General features: G+C 39.7%; 1 protein-coding gene across 2 annotated transcripts in view; it reads right to left on the bottom strand.

The window, feature by feature from the left end:
- The window catches only part of Nsf (N-ethylmaleimide sensitive factor, vesicle fusing ATPase), a 148405-nt gene that overhangs the window by 5647 nt on the left and 126491 nt on the right, over positions 1–16267 (bottom strand). For both annotated transcript variants that reach the window (XM_015507206.2, XM_048786317.1), the window contains exon 18: positions 965–1099. In XM_015507206.2, the coding sequence (XP_015362692.1) occupies positions 965–1099 (135 nt within the window). The remainder of the gene's footprint in view (positions 1–964; positions 1100–16267) is intronic.

The following is a 16267-nucleotide window of genomic DNA, read 5'->3' on the forward strand; positions in this document are numbered from 1 at the left end:
TTTTAAATCCAGTCTGACCTTCCTGAACCCATTAGGTACAAGCACAAAAGCAAATGCTGGTATCTTAAACCCTGTTTGTCTTTGGATCTCCATTGTTACTCAGAGATATGTTTGCTGGGAAAAAATAGCTCCAATCCATAATAAATACAAGTTAAAATTTTTAGCATTCCTTTCTGGGAATAATCTGTATGTTGTCAAAGCAGACTAGATTTAATTCTCTTGCCCAGCCCTGCCACAAAAACTGCTCAAACAGACAACCTGGAAACATTTGTCGTAAGGATGATTTTGTTGGGAGCACTCACGCACCATGGATGGGGAAGGCTGTGAGAGCTTATGGCCTCCACCACTGCTCAGCAACTTGCTAAATCACCTTTTCCAACAGATCTCGTCAAGTCATCTGTGCATATTAATATTAACCAAAGGTTTACTGCAGCATGTATTTTTTTTAAAAAACTAAAGACTTTATCATCCTCAAAAAATTTCAGAACATTTCCATATTATAAACTCATGAGGAAACTTCTTTTTATTTCTGTAGCTTTTTTGAAGTTTTGAAGGCTTTAATTACTGTTCCAATCTACTAAATGCAAGGAAATGTGCTGATGGCCACTCTAAATAACCAGGTTTTATCTGCAATGATTACCTTACTCCCCACCTTACAGCTTCACCCATCCAAGTCCCTGGTCATGGACTCTGTATGCATTCTATGCCTGTGGGGCGCAGACTAACTCATTCCTGCAGTGAGTGCTCTGCCTACCCTGAGGAATGGGGAATTAATGCCCTGATACTTGTGTTCCTCTTCTTCCTCTAATTTCTGAGAACAACTGAAGGTATTATCTCAGGGTTCCATGTTCTAGGTTAAGTTAGAAACCAGACACCAGGTATTCTAGCTGTGCACCCCTCAGCATGATCTCCAGCCTCAACTCCTTTCTTATAAACAGAGTGCAACCCATTGACTCATTTTCACCTCCAAAGCTTCCAGCAGCTGCTCTCCAGTAGCAATGTTGGGCACGTGGATGGTGGTGCTGAAGGCATTAAGCATTTCCATTTCCTGAAGGACATCTTTGCGGCTAGTGGTCCCAATGATAAGAAGCTTTCGGCCCTGAACACAGGAAGAAAATGTGTTGGAATGCACAGGTTAAGACTATTTAGGAAACTAGAGTACTAAAGACTGAACAAAATGTGCAAAATCTATTTATTTAGTTGTGCAAGTGTGAGTGCTTTGGCCGGAAAAGAAAAGATCAGGAGTTCCCTCATGAAAATCTGAAAAAAAGATGTCTACAACATGATTCAAAAACAGCATCTAAACATCTTCTCATTCACAACAGTAAAACAATGGATCGTTAAATCAGAGAGACATGCAAACTGAACAGAAAGACACTGAAGTGGGTGTCTGAAATTCCTTCCTCAGAGACAAGATGGCACTATATGGTGGGAACTGGGGGAGAAAATGAATGAATAGAAAGTTGGTATCTGCAGTTTAACAAGGCTCTATTAGGTTTTCTAGAAGAAGCAGGATATGACAGTTTACATGTGAGCAACACTTAACTGTGAAACGCAGAGACTAAGAGTTCTACATAACTGTCTCATTTAACATTTTTAAATCTCATTTTTATTTTACCAAGATTATGTGAAAAAAGTTTAAAAACCATGCCAGGCTTGTGCCACATTTCTGACTCCCCTTTCCAAGTCAATCATTTCCAGCTCCCCTAGCCTTTTTCTTGCATTTGCTCTCTTCTCTTTTGATAGCAAGGTCACAGTACTATTTTTAGATTTTTGTGAAATACCATTTCTTGATGTCTTACTATGGGAGACGGGGCTTTTCCGGTTACTTGTGCACACTCCTCCCACTGCTTAAAAATATCGGGTAATTTGAAATTTGGGTTTTTTTTTCCCCTCCTGGTGTCCATTGTCTTCATGGTTCAATCTGAAATGCTCACTCTGTACATGTGCTGTACATATGTAGTTCTAGAACTTTCCTCCTTCCTCTGTGAGATCTCTTGTGTCCTAGACTTCCTTCTCTTCATTTATTTCCCTTTTTCTGAGGTGCAGATACCCAGGAAATTCCAGAGGAAAGTTGCATAAAAGGTAAAAGCGTAGACATTGCATTTCTGGAAGTTCTTTATTCTGCCCTTTTCTTTTCTTTTTCTGTTTCTACTTGAAAATCATATACCTTGAAATGGGTCTTTCTTCAATCATTTTGCTGGCAACTAGATGAGCCCTTTCTCAAGTGGAAATTCTAATCATTCGGTTCGAGGAAATATCTTGGATGGTTTATTTTCTCTGTGACTCACCCTTCCCACTCTCCATTGGGAACCTCCACGAGTTGGATACTGACCCTCTAAGAAAATCTTCTAATTTTTTTTTCTTTTTGTTTGTTTTTTACCTCTGGTTTTCATTTCTCTAATATTTTTGGGGTTAACATTATCTTCTAATCTTTAAAATTCTTTCTTGTTTCCTGAAAGCTTTCCTTTTTAACTATACCCTATTATATTTCCTTCTTCTCTTTATTATTATTATTGTTTTGCAGTACTGGGGATCTAAGCCAGGCCATCCTGCATACCAGACATGCGCTCTACCGCTGAGACACACCCCCAGCTATTCATCCTATCCTATTTCCCAGGTACAGTATCTTATTTTAGGTCTCTATGAATATTGTAGATTTTTTTTTTAAGTCTTCTTCTGTTCCCTGCTTTGTCTGTTTCCTCTGAGTTCCTGCTCTCCTACGTGTTTCCTGGAGGCTTTCCTCAAGCATCTGGTGATATCGGGCAACTGTTCAGTTAGGCTAATAACTGGAAGCTCTGTGTTTGAAGGCCTCACTCCAGGAAGGTCAGGAAGACTTGGTTGATTATTGTGGTTCTCTCAATGATCAGTATGTATACATTTTTCCCAGAGAAGAGTATTCCAGTCTCCTTCCTGAGGGCCACCAAGCCTACATACCAGCATGCTGGAAGTCGATGGGGCCAGGGGTTTGAGAACCTCGCCATTTAATATGGAGACTGCCACTTAATCCTATTTGCTGTATACTGTCTCTTCAGATCCATTCTCATTTAGTCTTCCTGTAATCACACAAATTAAGTACCAGGACAATTCCCATTTCACTGATGAAGCTATTAGTCTCGAAGATATAAGTGATTTGTTCAAGGTCATATAATTAATAAATGAAGGAGCCATAAATAGATACCAGATCAAATTGTATGCTTCTGCTCTTTATGAAGAAAAACACATTTTAAAAGGTTTGCTTAGAAAATGGAAGATAAGTATTAAACGTATATGAATTATACTGTTCTTTCTTCTTCTTTTTCTTCTTCTTCTTCTTTGAGTGGGGACTTGAACCCAGGGCCCCCTTCATGTGCGGCAAATGTTCTGCCATGGAGCTGTACATCCTATTTATTTCATGAGTACAATATCTCATTTTAGATTTCTGTTATTATTTTTCTTAAAAAAATTATAATATATGTGGATTTATGGTACATACTCAGTCCATATATTAAACCTATTTGTGGATCTTAGAAACTCAGGACGTTAATATTAATGTGCTAGTAGGGAAAGACCTTAAGAAACCAAAGAGCAGATGCCAAATAACTTGTTTGGGTTTGTTAACATTACCTCATTAGCTGTCAATAAGGCATGCTACCCTTTCTCAATGTATTTGCTTATCTGTGCAAGGACAGAACAGGGTACCACCACGAACAAACCTATAAGAAACCCAGTCAGGGTTCTCTGGTACAATCAGCCATTGGTATAATAGATGACTGCAAAGATTCTGAGATGGAAGTGGTCTGTGAAATATACAGATTAAAGGCTAAGCATTAACAATATTCAACCAGCCAAAAATCAAATGCTTAAAAACAAACATTTACCAAGTTCCTAGATAAGAATGGAATGACTATATAGAGGGAGATAGATACAAAAGGAAACCACAATGCAGTACAGAAAGGCACAGTGTCATGCGCAGTGATGTCAGGCAGAGGGAAGAAACGTGTGGCAGAGAAAGCGGCTTTCTCTGGAGGAGCTAGGACCTGGATTAAAATGATGAGTGGGCTGATTAGGAAGAGGAAGGGGAAGGACATTCCAAGCCCAAAGCAGCAGAAATATAGACACTGGGGTGATTACAAACATGTAAAGACATGTACATTTCTACTGTAGCAACATAAAAATGGTGGCTATTTTTTTACTCAAAAGTTTTTTTTATTTTTTATTTTTTGTTTTGTTTTGTTATCAGGAATTGAATTCAAGGGCATTTGATCACTGAGCCACATCCCCACTCCTTTTTTGTATTTTATTTAGAGACAGGGTCTCACTGAGTTGCCTAGTGCCTGGCTTTGAAATCGCAATCCTCTTGCCGTAGCCTTCTGAGCCACTGGGATTATAGGTGTGCACCACCCTATCGAGCAAAAGTTGTTTTTTTTTTTTTTTTTTTTTTAAATACTAAACTGTAATGGCAAGCTTGGGAACACATCCCTGAAGGCTAACAGGTAATAAATGTACCATGTGCTGGTATATTCTCATTTCAAAAATAGTAATAATAATAATTATTATTATTTGAGGTAAAGGGGATTGAACCCAGGGCTTTGCACATGCTAGGCAAGTGCCCTACCCGAGTTACATTCCCAGCCCTTTTTATTTTATTTGGTATTGAAGACTGAACCCAGGATACTTACTACTAGCTACATCCCCAGTACTTTTTCTTTCTTTCTTTTCTTTTTTGTTTTTTTGAGACAGGGCCTCCCTAAATTGCTGAGGCTGGCCTCAAACTTGCAATTCTCCTGCCTCAGCCTCCAGATTGCAGGCATGTACCACTGTGCCTGGCTTATTATTATTTTTTGAGATGGGGTCTCTCTGTGTTGCTGGGCTGTTCTCAAACTTCAGGGCTCAAGTGATCTTCTCACCTCAGCCTCATTACAATTAAAAATAGATGATACTTCTCTTTTCCCTTAGGTTTTTAACACCCCACAGTTCTAATTCAAACTCCCTCATCTTGTTCTCTCTGGCAGAGGACAATGTATGGCCCTGAGGAAGAATCTTCTTGCTCATTACAAAAGCTGAAACTTTCTCTCACAGTAGTAACAGTGACTACACTCTTTATAGTGTTGAAAGATTGGGAAATGCACAGCAACTTATAATGGAGACGCTAATTTATGTTTTGCTTTTCTTCTTGTTTAACAAGACTGCAAACACTGCAAAGAGGTCACGACCCAGGCAAGTTCAGGCCTTGACTTACAAAGCATCATCTTTAAGAAAACACCGAAAAACATTACTGAATAATTAAGTTGTGCTGGGTCATTTTGTATATTAATTAGTGGTAACGCTCAGATGGAAGCTTTCTCATGAAGAAGCTGCTCTGAATGCACTCACGCTAACAAATGCCACTGGATAATGTGACGGGAAAAGCCAGCAGTAGCACGCAATGGGGGTGCAGCTGTAAACGGGGCTCGACCTAAGATGGGAGATTCATCTTGTTCATGTGTGGCTACTGGTCTTAGGTCCACAGTGCCCAAACATGCCCCTGATGGAAAGAAGAACAGCAGTGATAACCCATTTTGGGGGAAAAAAAAAAAAGTCTCACCCAACATACTCATTATTGAGATTAGCTAGTCCCGATGCTGTAAAGAAAGGACCTCAGTAAAATGACTATCTGCCAATCGGATTATGATAAACATTGTTCCAAGGTTAAATAGGTATTAGTTAACTAATTCTCAGTTCCATATGAATTAACTCAGGTGAAAACATTACCATGAAAAAGGCAGGGCTCAGTTAGGTGTTGATCCTTCAAAAAAAAACCCACTTCTTTACAGGATGAAGAATGAGCAACATCTAAGCCTTTTGCCACACAAAGGACTAACCAGATAATCCACACCCTTTCAGAGGTCTTGCCCATTGATTGGCCCCAATAAACTGATTTGTAACAAAAGTTCATGTGGAAGAAAGCTACCCCCTCCAAATAAAAATACCACCAATATAATACCGCAGTGAAATGGAAGGGCTGATTTCAACCTATGAACAAAAGTAAAGTCAGTTATGCAGAAAAGAAAGGCCATTCTTTCCATATCATTCAATGCTGAGCAAATGTAATACACCCTTGGTAAGAAGAATTAGCTGAACAATTGGAAACCCTGAAGTGGATTAAGAAGCGAGTTTAAAAGTGCAACTCAAAACTGCTGTATGCCGTGGGCCTTAAACTTTGTGTTCTGATTATTAGAATCTGATGCTTTTGAAAACGAGAGTGAAAAATGACAGACTGCTAAGAATTTGTAAATGAGAGTGAAAAATGACAGAATGCTAAGAATTTGTAAACTTAGTAAAAGATAGAATTGACATTAGTTGATCGAACCATTAGCAAAAGTTTCCTCTTTTTTAGGTACTTATGGAATTAAAAGATTTGGTGGGTACCTTCAAAGTGTTTATCATTTAGCTGGGAAAATGTGTAAGTATTCAGTAGCCACTACCAAGGAACATATCAGCAAAATGCAAAACCATAATGGCTGCGGGGACACAGCCACTGGGAGTTTCTTGGAGTAGGGTTATCTAGGAAGAGTCCTGTAGTGGTGCAGAGACGCTGGCAAGGGGAGGAGCTGGCAAGGCCCTCTAGGAGAAGGCCAAGTCCCTAAAGCTACTAAATCCCAGGTGGGTGGTGCAAACAGCTGAGCTAGAGCACCAGGGGCGGAAAGCCAAGTCTTTTTGGAAAAATAAGAAGGGGGCAGCCAACAAAAGGAAGACCCAGAACACTTAACTAAGGAAGGAGATTTAATATAAAAACCAACAGGAAATCAAAGAAAGTCCTTGAGGAGGAAGAACTGTGATGGAGAGAGAAGCCTGGCAGCTGCCTGCAGGAGGGCCCCCTTTCTCCTGGCCTGGGAGGAAGCTACTGCCTGATGCCGCACCAGTTCTGAGTGAGCATCCCCAGGAAGGATGCTGCACCTTTAAAGCAACATCTTACACAAATGAAGTCCTTTTAATGCAAGCCTAGGGAGGAGAGAAAGCAATGGGGGAAAGACAAGTCCCCTGATAAACAGGGGGCTTGGTGCAGTGGAAGAAGTGCAGGCCCCATCATTCACAGTGTGTGATTGGGGTTAAGTTAACTTCTTATCCTCTGTTCTCTCCTCAGCCCCAAAAATGGAGTTTAACAACTCCTACTCGTGAGCTAGAGCACGAGGTGAAGGATGTTGGGGAGGGGGCTCTTTGCCATAACTGTCAGAATAGGCAAGAATGAAAAGAAAGTTGACAGGGATGGTCTTGAAAGAATCCTGAAAAATCACCTTCTGTCTAGGGTATTAAGATCCAAAATGTGAGGTCAGGTGAGTGAGCAACAGGAGCCCTGAGAATTCTCTTCCTGAGAATGGAGCAAGTGATATGCAAAGCACTTCTGCCAGAGGGCAAAGGTTTGCCCTGTGCTGGAAGACAGACCTCCAACCTTCAGCCCATTAAGGGCGATGGTGAGACTCAGGAGAGACCTGCAGCCTCCGGTTAAATGCTGGGTAGGAAGGAGTCATGGCAGTGGGGGTCTGGGGGGCCTACCTAAGAGGCAGCAACTTCTTGGGAGAAATGAGTTCAGAGCAACAGCCAGGAGGAAGATCTTCTGGCAAAAGGTACTTCCACCCCACCATTTATTCTGGCTTTAGCCTTGCAATGGGAATTTCTTATATGCATTTTTTTTAGTTTGTATCATTCACTATGGAGACTTTTAGAAATACTCTGGCTGACCATAGTGCTTCACTGCATTTATTTACATGCCTGAATCTAGTTTCTAGTCTGTCTCCTTCCTGAGGGTGGGAGTCTCACCTCATTCCGTGGTGTCCTTGCTGTACTCAGCTCAGTGCGCCTGATGCAGAAGGTACGGCATGGTTCGTGTGCCTGGAATGCTCTTCGCATCCGTGTCCACATGGGCACTTCCCCCAGTCAAGGACCTGCTTAAGGTCAGCTTTTCTGAAGACCTACTCAACATTGTCCCCATTCAAAGCTGCAGCCCCTACCCTTCCTCTCCCTTTGTCCTGTTCTTTCCCCCAAGTTAAGAATCACCTTTTTTTTGGGGGCTGGGGATGTGGCTCAAGCTGTAGCGCGCTCGCCTGGCATGCGTGCGGCCCGGGTTCGATCCTCAGCACCACGTACAAAGAAAGGTGTTGTGTCTGCTGATAATTAAAAAATAAACATTAAAAAATTCTAAAAAAAAAAAAAAAAAAAAGAATCACCTTTTTGTATATTATGTACTTGACTCACTCCCTGTATTATTGTAATTTCCTGCAGGTCTTCCTTCAGGAGGCCGGGGCTTAGGTCTGGTTTTACTGATATGTTCAGGGCATGCACTGGGCCTTGTACAAAGTGCAAAGTTAATAAGTATGTGTTGAGTGAGTGATGATCCCAGTGTAGGTTTCGAGGTAGGAGATCACTCCTTCATTGTTACATTCTTTCTTCTGGCCCTAGAAAAATGTATATTATACCAAGTGTTCAAAAGGAAAACATTTACCATTTCAGAGAGCCTATATCTCTGAACTCCAAGCGTCGAATGTTATGATAGCAATAAGTTTTAAAGAAACTACTCTAGAATGAATGGCATGTGTGCTTCATTTACCATATAAATTGATGCCGAAGGCTGTTATATCCCTTTCTTTTGACTAGCTATTGATTGCATAATACAGTCTTCTCTAACAGAGGGAAGGGAAGATTCATGGGAAACTATTAATTTAAGCTAATGAAATAAGTATTATTAAGTGTCTTCTACAATTCTCGTTTTCCCTAAACCAAGGGAAAAGATTGACTAATGTTAAGAACAACACAGAGGGGAGTGAGGTATAGCTCAGTGGTAGAGCACTAGCCTAGTGTGCATGAGGCCTTGGGTTGTTATTCCCAGCATCACAAAAAACCAGCCATGGGAACTATGAGGGAGAAATGAGGCTTCTCTGCATGTCTTGCCTGCATTTTTCATTTCTTGCTCAAATGTCTGTAGCTGCTGCTGCTGTTTCTTCTTTTTATGGAGTTAAATGTTTCAGTTGAATACCAAAGGAAGGATGTTTCAAATAAATCATGCTACAACTAGGCAGACAACTACACTTAAACTCTCCATTAGATTTTACCCTGAAGCAAATTCTTAGTCTAACTCTTTGCAACCATCCTCCTGGTGCTGCAAGGAGAGCAGAGGAGAAAAAGAAGGGGAATTTGTGGTGCAGATGGGATATGAAATGAGAAACTTAACCTCAAATAATCTTAAACAATTACTATAGGCAGAGTGGATTACTCTGTGATATTAAAGAACACTGAGTACCAATTTATGAAAAAGACTGAACCATCAGACTTTACACTTGGGACAGTTCTTAATGATTGCCTTATTTTTCCCTTTGTCCCTTTCCTCTCTCCCTCATCCTCTCATTTTGTAGTTGAGGAACCAGGGGTGAGAAGTGAAGGGATCTGAGGCTCTTACATCAGGTGAGGAGATGAAACTAGAGTTCAGGCCTTGCTAGTATTTTCACTGTTTCTGTGTCCATTGTTTTCATCTGCATAGCATAAGTTAGTTAATTTTTGCACTGCTGGGAATCAAATCTAGGGCCTCAGGCAAGCTAGGCAAGTGCTCTATCATGTGTAATTTTAGACTCATATAAGCAATGGCTGGTCTGTCTGCCCCTCTCTCTCTCTCTTTTTTTTTTTTCTGGTTCCAGAGATTGAACCTAGGTGCACTTAACCACTGAGCCTCATCCCCAACCCTTTTTTTATATTTTATTTTGAGTAGGTCTTGCTGAGTTGCTTAGGGCCTTTCTAAATTGCTGAGGCTGGCTTTGAACTTGCCATCCACCTGTCTCAGCCTCTCGCGCCACTGGGATTAAGGGCGTGTGCCACTGTGCCTGGCCTGATCTCTTAATTATGAGTTTGGGAGATGCATCACTGAAAATGATGACTTTTGAGCTCTAAGGAGAAAAGGCTAAATAGGTTAAAAAATTAAAATTGTATGACCACACCATAGTCTTCTTAATGCGGAAAGGACCAGTTTTGTTAAGTACTTTTTCTCACTAGAAACTTAATTAAGATGACCACAGATTAGTCAGCCAGCCCAAACTCTCTAATCCACAGACTGTTCCTACCTATCTCAGCTTTTAGCTTGGTATTCCCTGAATTAGCCCTGATGCTCTAATCAGGTCACTATTCTTTCTAATTTATTATTTCTATCTCTGTGATTTTTATCCACAGCATTTCTCTTTATTACAAAATCTTCCAAGAGTTTTCTACCAATGTGCAATTATTTCATCAAAACGTGCCTTCTTTCCACACTCTGTCCTCATTTAACCCTACACAACCCACCGTACTCCTTTGGTCCCAACCTTTCAGAACATGGATTCAATGTGCCAGTGATAATACTGTTATCAGGGGATCAGCTTACTAAACAGTTTCAACTATCCAGAACACAGACAAAAAAACAAGAAAAAGTAAAGCCCTCTTAAGGCTGAAAGATCTAATGTGAGGTTCAGGTAGCTTTACTCAGTGACTTGTCCATTAGGCACAGTGTCTAGGCCCATAAGACTTCACAGGGCCCACAAAACACTTTAATTTCTCTTAAAATCAGAAGCGCAGAAAAAATCCAAAATCTTTAGGTTGAAGATGTTTTACTATAGTAATACATTAATATTCATATCAATAGAAAATGTCATTTAAAATATTTTTCATGGGGGCTGGGGATGTGGCTCAAGTGGTAACGCGCTTGCCTGGCATGCGGCACTGGGTTCGATCCTCAGCACCACATAAAATAAAAATAAAGATGTTGGGTCCACAGAAAACTGAAAAATAAATATTAAAAAATTCTGTCTCTGGGGCTGGGAATGTGGCTCAGGCGGTAGCGCGCTTGCCTGGCATGCGTGCGGCCCGGGTTCGATCCTCAGCACCACATACAAACAAAGATGTTGTGTCCGCCGAAAACTAAAAAATAAGTATTAAAATTCTCTCTCAAAAAAAAATATATAAAAAAAAATTCTGTCTCTCTCTCTTAAAAAAAATAAATATCCTTTTCTTTGGAAAAAAAATATTTTTCATGGACAAAGGGGCCCACGAAAATCACAATGTAGCCTGTTCATACAGCAGCCCTTGGTTCTCATCACTGTAGAAATGGCACATGTGTTCTGGTGGCTGCCCTTCTTAGTTCATGCACATGGAAGCAGCAAATTAGAAGAGGGAATTGTCATGGGCAGGCAGACTGACACACTCACATGGATTCTGTAGTAAGAGCTGATAGCAAGATCATTAAAAAAGAAAAACGGGGGCTTGTGACTCAGTGGTAGAGCACTTGCCTAGCACATGTGAGGCACTGGGTTCAATCCTCAGCACCACATAAAAATAAATAAATAAATAACATACAAAAAAACTGAAACACAGTGTCTCCCTAACAACTGCCATGGCACAGTCTATCCATTCCAAGTCCTTACTGGGTGCCACTGACTAAAGGGACCCAAGGTTGGTAATGATGATCTTCATTCATTAACAAACTGTTTATTATACTTTGTTTTTGGCACCAAAAATGTATGCAGCAATTCTTTCCTTTTTAAAAGGACTAAATTTTAACAACATTTGATATTTAAGATTATACTTTAGTTATTAGGAAAAAAAATGAAGCCTCTAATATCTTATAAATTCCTGTTTTTCCCTCAAATAAAACTGAGCATGTCATATGAAGACTAAGGTAGTAACTGTACATAAAAAGCATCCTCCAGCTCCCAAGTATCACTCTGAATGAAAAGAACAGAAATGTGCTAATCTGAGTACTGCCACATGTCCAGTATCCAGGGCTGCAGAGCCAGTATCTCAGCAGGGCACAGCTGCCCTGACAACATTTCCCTTTTATTAGGCTTTCAAGATCTGGATCAAGAACTACTTTTTGTGAAACATTCTCAGGTAATGTTCCACTGGAACTGTTTAACGTATGAAGCCTAACTACATCCATCATATTTTTACATCTTTTCTCCACGCTGGTGGTCACAGGGACACCAGTTACCCTCTGCATGAATCAGAAAACAAAACTCAACAAACCCCTAGGTGGATAAATTAGAGAACAGAAATCTAGGTGAATTCAGCCACCCTTGCCTCTGGTCCCCCAAATCTCAGCACCTTTGTAGGAGCAAAAAGGTACTTCCTTACCTCTTTCTCGGGACTAGGGTTGCCAGATAAATCCCTATGTATTAATATCTTTCAAATATTGCATGGGATATGCTGACACTAAAAAAATTTTGACATTTTTCTGAAATTCAAATTCTACTGGGCATTCTCTATTCTCATCCTGTAAATCTTGGTAACCCTGCTGGTGGCAGATCCAGTCCTGCACCAGGATGAACTGTTGGTATGAGCGAGATGTGGGCTGGATGTTGATCTCTACCTGCCACTTGACCTGTGTACATCTCGTGTACAAACTGCACCAAGTGAACAGGTGGCCTGGATTGCGAGCCCTGGTCCATCTTTTCATCTTTGTATTTCTATAGTGTAGAGTAAAGGCTTACTAAACATACGTTCTAAAAAGGCAGATGTTCCTTAAAGTAATAATTTAAAAGAAATATTCTGGATAAAAAAACTCCCCATTCTCCCTTCCCGGAAACTTATAATTGTCACCATTTATCCGGGTCAACATTTGTCACACTGGCACTCAACCACAATAGGTTGAGACCGGAAGCATGGTACCCAGCTGAATTCCAGGTGGGTTTCCAAGGGCAGGTGTGATAGTCATGAGGCACTCTTGCCACCTTTACTTTCCGGATCACAGAGTGTCTTACAGGCATTACATTAAATTAGTTTTAGAAGAAAAACCAACTGTTAGAAATAAATGTTACACATGGACGAAGTTTAGATACAAAGTGGACTCTAACTCCAGGGGGCAAACTAAAATTTAGTAGCAAAGCAATGGGATTAAAGAATTTTGACAGTTGTGCTGTTGAGTTAAAAATAAACATAACTGGATACATATTAAGTTTTCATATTATTAAGGTAACATATGCTTATAGTAGAAAATTTGTAAAACATGGAAACAACAAAGCAGGAAAAAAATCACCTATAATGCTACCATCTAAAATAGAGCAGTTGTCTTCAAGATGAAGAAACAGAACTTCCTTTTACTTTCAATACCATTCTTTATAGCATTTATTTTTTGTATAAGTTTAAAAATGAACATCACATGTACACAATGTATGTGCAAAAATATTGTGATTGGCTCATTTTTTTTAACTTGTTGGGGGTATGTAATCAGGAAGTTTGGAGGCCAGTTGATAAAAAGGCAGTTACAGGGCTGGGGTTGTAGCTTAGTGGTAGAGCGCTTGCCTTGCACATGTGAGGCCTGGGTTCGATCCTCAGCACACATTAAATAAATAAATAAACAAACAAACAAATAAATAAAGCTATTGGGTTCATCTACAATTAAAAAAAATTTAAAAATAAAAAGGCAATTACAATAAACCATCCTGGCATATATCCTCTAGTCCTTTAACTGAAATCACACTGTCAGAATAACTGGAAACTGAAGTGATAGGCGATTGGATAGTATACGTGCAGTTTCTGACACAGGTTCAGTTTATACAGACACAGGACTGTGAGCTGGGTGGCCACAGAGCTTCCCATAGCACCCCTGTCACTTAGCACTGCTCCTTCTCTTGCCTTTCCGCCATTACTGTTCTCATTCCAGGGTCTGGCTCCCTGCTCCAGGGCTGGCTAAGGGAGGGTCTGCAGGAGCTGGGGCAAAGGAAGTGGCTGTGCTCTTCCCTGTGACTTCTGGGGGCTGGCTTCATCAGCAGCACATCTCTTTAGATGGGCTGCTTACTTTGTTGCCTTTTTTTTGTACAAGGAGTCAGTTTTCTAAAATTAATAATAAACTAATCACTGAGTTGTGCTTTGCAGTATATGTAAAGAACCACAATGAACATTTACTTAATTCTCACAACTAAAATAAACAATTTGGAAGATTGTTCCTACTTTACAAATGAGAAAATTGAGACTCAGAAGTTCAATGATTGGATTCAAATTCAAGTCTTCCGATTTTAACTCTCTCCTCTTATTTACATGCCAATGACAGTTCTATGTGCATGCAGTAGAGATCTACCATCTTCAAAACAGACGTTAACTAATATCATCTACATTGCTTAAATAGGTTAAAAATAGGTGGGGGTGAACTAGGAAGATTTTTTTTTCTGCTTTATTGTTTCCAGTGTTTTACACTTGTTAGAGGGCACTCTTTCTACTCCTTAGTGTAAGAAGTAGGGCTGCCACAGTGATGTGGTTACAGACCAAGTTGTGACTTTAAAACATTAAGTTCTAGTTCCACCTACATGCCAATACACACAGAAATAGTGAAGGATTGTTCTGGGCCTTTTATAAGTTTTCTCTCTTACCCCATTGCTATTATGCACATATTACATAGCATAAATCCTAGGGAATCTCCAAAGATCTGTGTTCTTACTTCAGGTATAGGAAGATGGAAAAGAAACTATAAAGTGACCATTTAGTTGCACTTGGAGTCAGGAGAAAAGAGCTGTGGTTATACTCTATAAGTCGTTGCAAGGGAAAGGAAGGAGGTGGGCCAGTCTCAAGGCTGAGGACAAGTGTGACTAGGGAGCATCCTCAGGGATCTCACAATGACCATCTGTCTATGCTATTGAGCTCTGAAATTCCTGGGTCTCCCCTTTATTCTTCCCTGTATAACAGAAATCCCCAATCCCGGTATCAGAGTATTTGTCTTAGGAAGCTTGTAAGTCTCACTGAATGTAAGATGAGGAGGCAGGGAGTCCCATGTTTCTTTCCCTGGTATTACACATAAAGGAAGTGGTATCTGGGCACTGGAAATTGAAAGTCTGAGTTCACTTTCTATGGAAACTTGCTTTGAATAGCAGTTATATTCTTCAGTCATCCTATTTTACAAACTGAAAAGGTCCTATAGACCATCTACAGGCATCTCTTTTCTTTAATACCTTATACATGTGAAGTCCACAAGTTTACAAAGGCCTTCACTATATCATAGTTGACCCTCAATGGTAGGTAAGGCAAAGAAATTATTGACACTTTGTAGATGAAGAAACAGATGCAAATAAATTAAGGGACTAGTTCAAGGCAATAAAGCCAGGAGATAGGTGAGCTAAGACTTAAACTCAGGTTTCTTGACCCCCAATATAAAGAGTGGGATCTGCCACTTCATGACACCATAGAGTACTAGGAGAGTGTAACCAAAGCTTTCTAAAGCTGATATCATATCATGGTAATTACCTAGGGCAACAGAGGCAGAACATGACATTCTGGCTGTGAGAAAATATTTTGTCTTGACACTATCAACACTTCTCTGAGATTCAGATATTTTGAATTATCTGAAAATAGCATTTATATGCCATGTATATGTATCTTATAACTTATTTTGATATGCATTAGTGCCTATTGTAAATGTGCTCTTTCAAAACCAAAACAAGCCAAACCAAATTCTTTTTTTGAAATATTTGCTGATTTTACTTAGCAGATGTGCAGATGTTTGTAGCAATGTTTTATAAAAGGATTCTTTTTTTTTTTTTTGATGTATTAAAATTGGTCTAGGGCTCGGGATGTGGCTCAAGTGGTAGCACGCTGGCCTGGCATGCATGAGGCACTGGGTTCGATCCTCAGCCCCACATAAAAATAATAAAAAAATAAGGATATTGTGTCCACCTAAAAAAAAAAAACAACTAAAAAATAAACGTTTAAAAAAATTGGTCTACATAAGTGTATTATAAAAATATGCATATATCCATATATATAGAACTTTCCAAGAAAATATGCTATACTAACCAAAGTAAACCTAAAGAAATTTTATAAAATATAGTAGCCATCTAACTTCATTGACTTAATAAGTGGGAAAACTGGGCCACTGTCAATCATCACATATTTTTTTTTAAATAAAAAATGAAGTTCAATGCAGAAGTCACCACATCAGTGATTACAATTAATGTGTCTGGCAAAATGACTAACCCTCTTTCCTAAAGTGGTTATATATCTTATTGAGTCATATTGTAGTCATTAGCCAGAGTTAATTTTAAACAGATAGATGCAGAGATACTCATGTTTAGGCCTGCACAATTTGGAGTCTCTTCATTATCTGCTTATTTCACTAAAGCAACCCAAAGCCTGAAGAGTTGCTTAATATTACCAAGTCTTCCTAATAACATATATGAAGTAAGACTGTACAAAGATGTCACAGATGTACAAAGATGTATCACACAGAAAGCAGCCTGTCTATACAGTGGTGATGTTGAAATAAAACTCATGGAGAAACAAATATGTCTGCCTAGTTGAGCCCCCC

The sequence above is a fragment of the Marmota marmota genome, unplaced genomic scaffold, assembly GCF_001458135.2.
Source record: "Marmota marmota marmota unplaced genomic scaffold, marMar, whole genome shotgun sequence".
In the NCBI taxonomy this organism is placed as follows: Eukaryota; Metazoa; Chordata; class Mammalia; order Rodentia; family Sciuridae; genus Marmota; species Marmota marmota.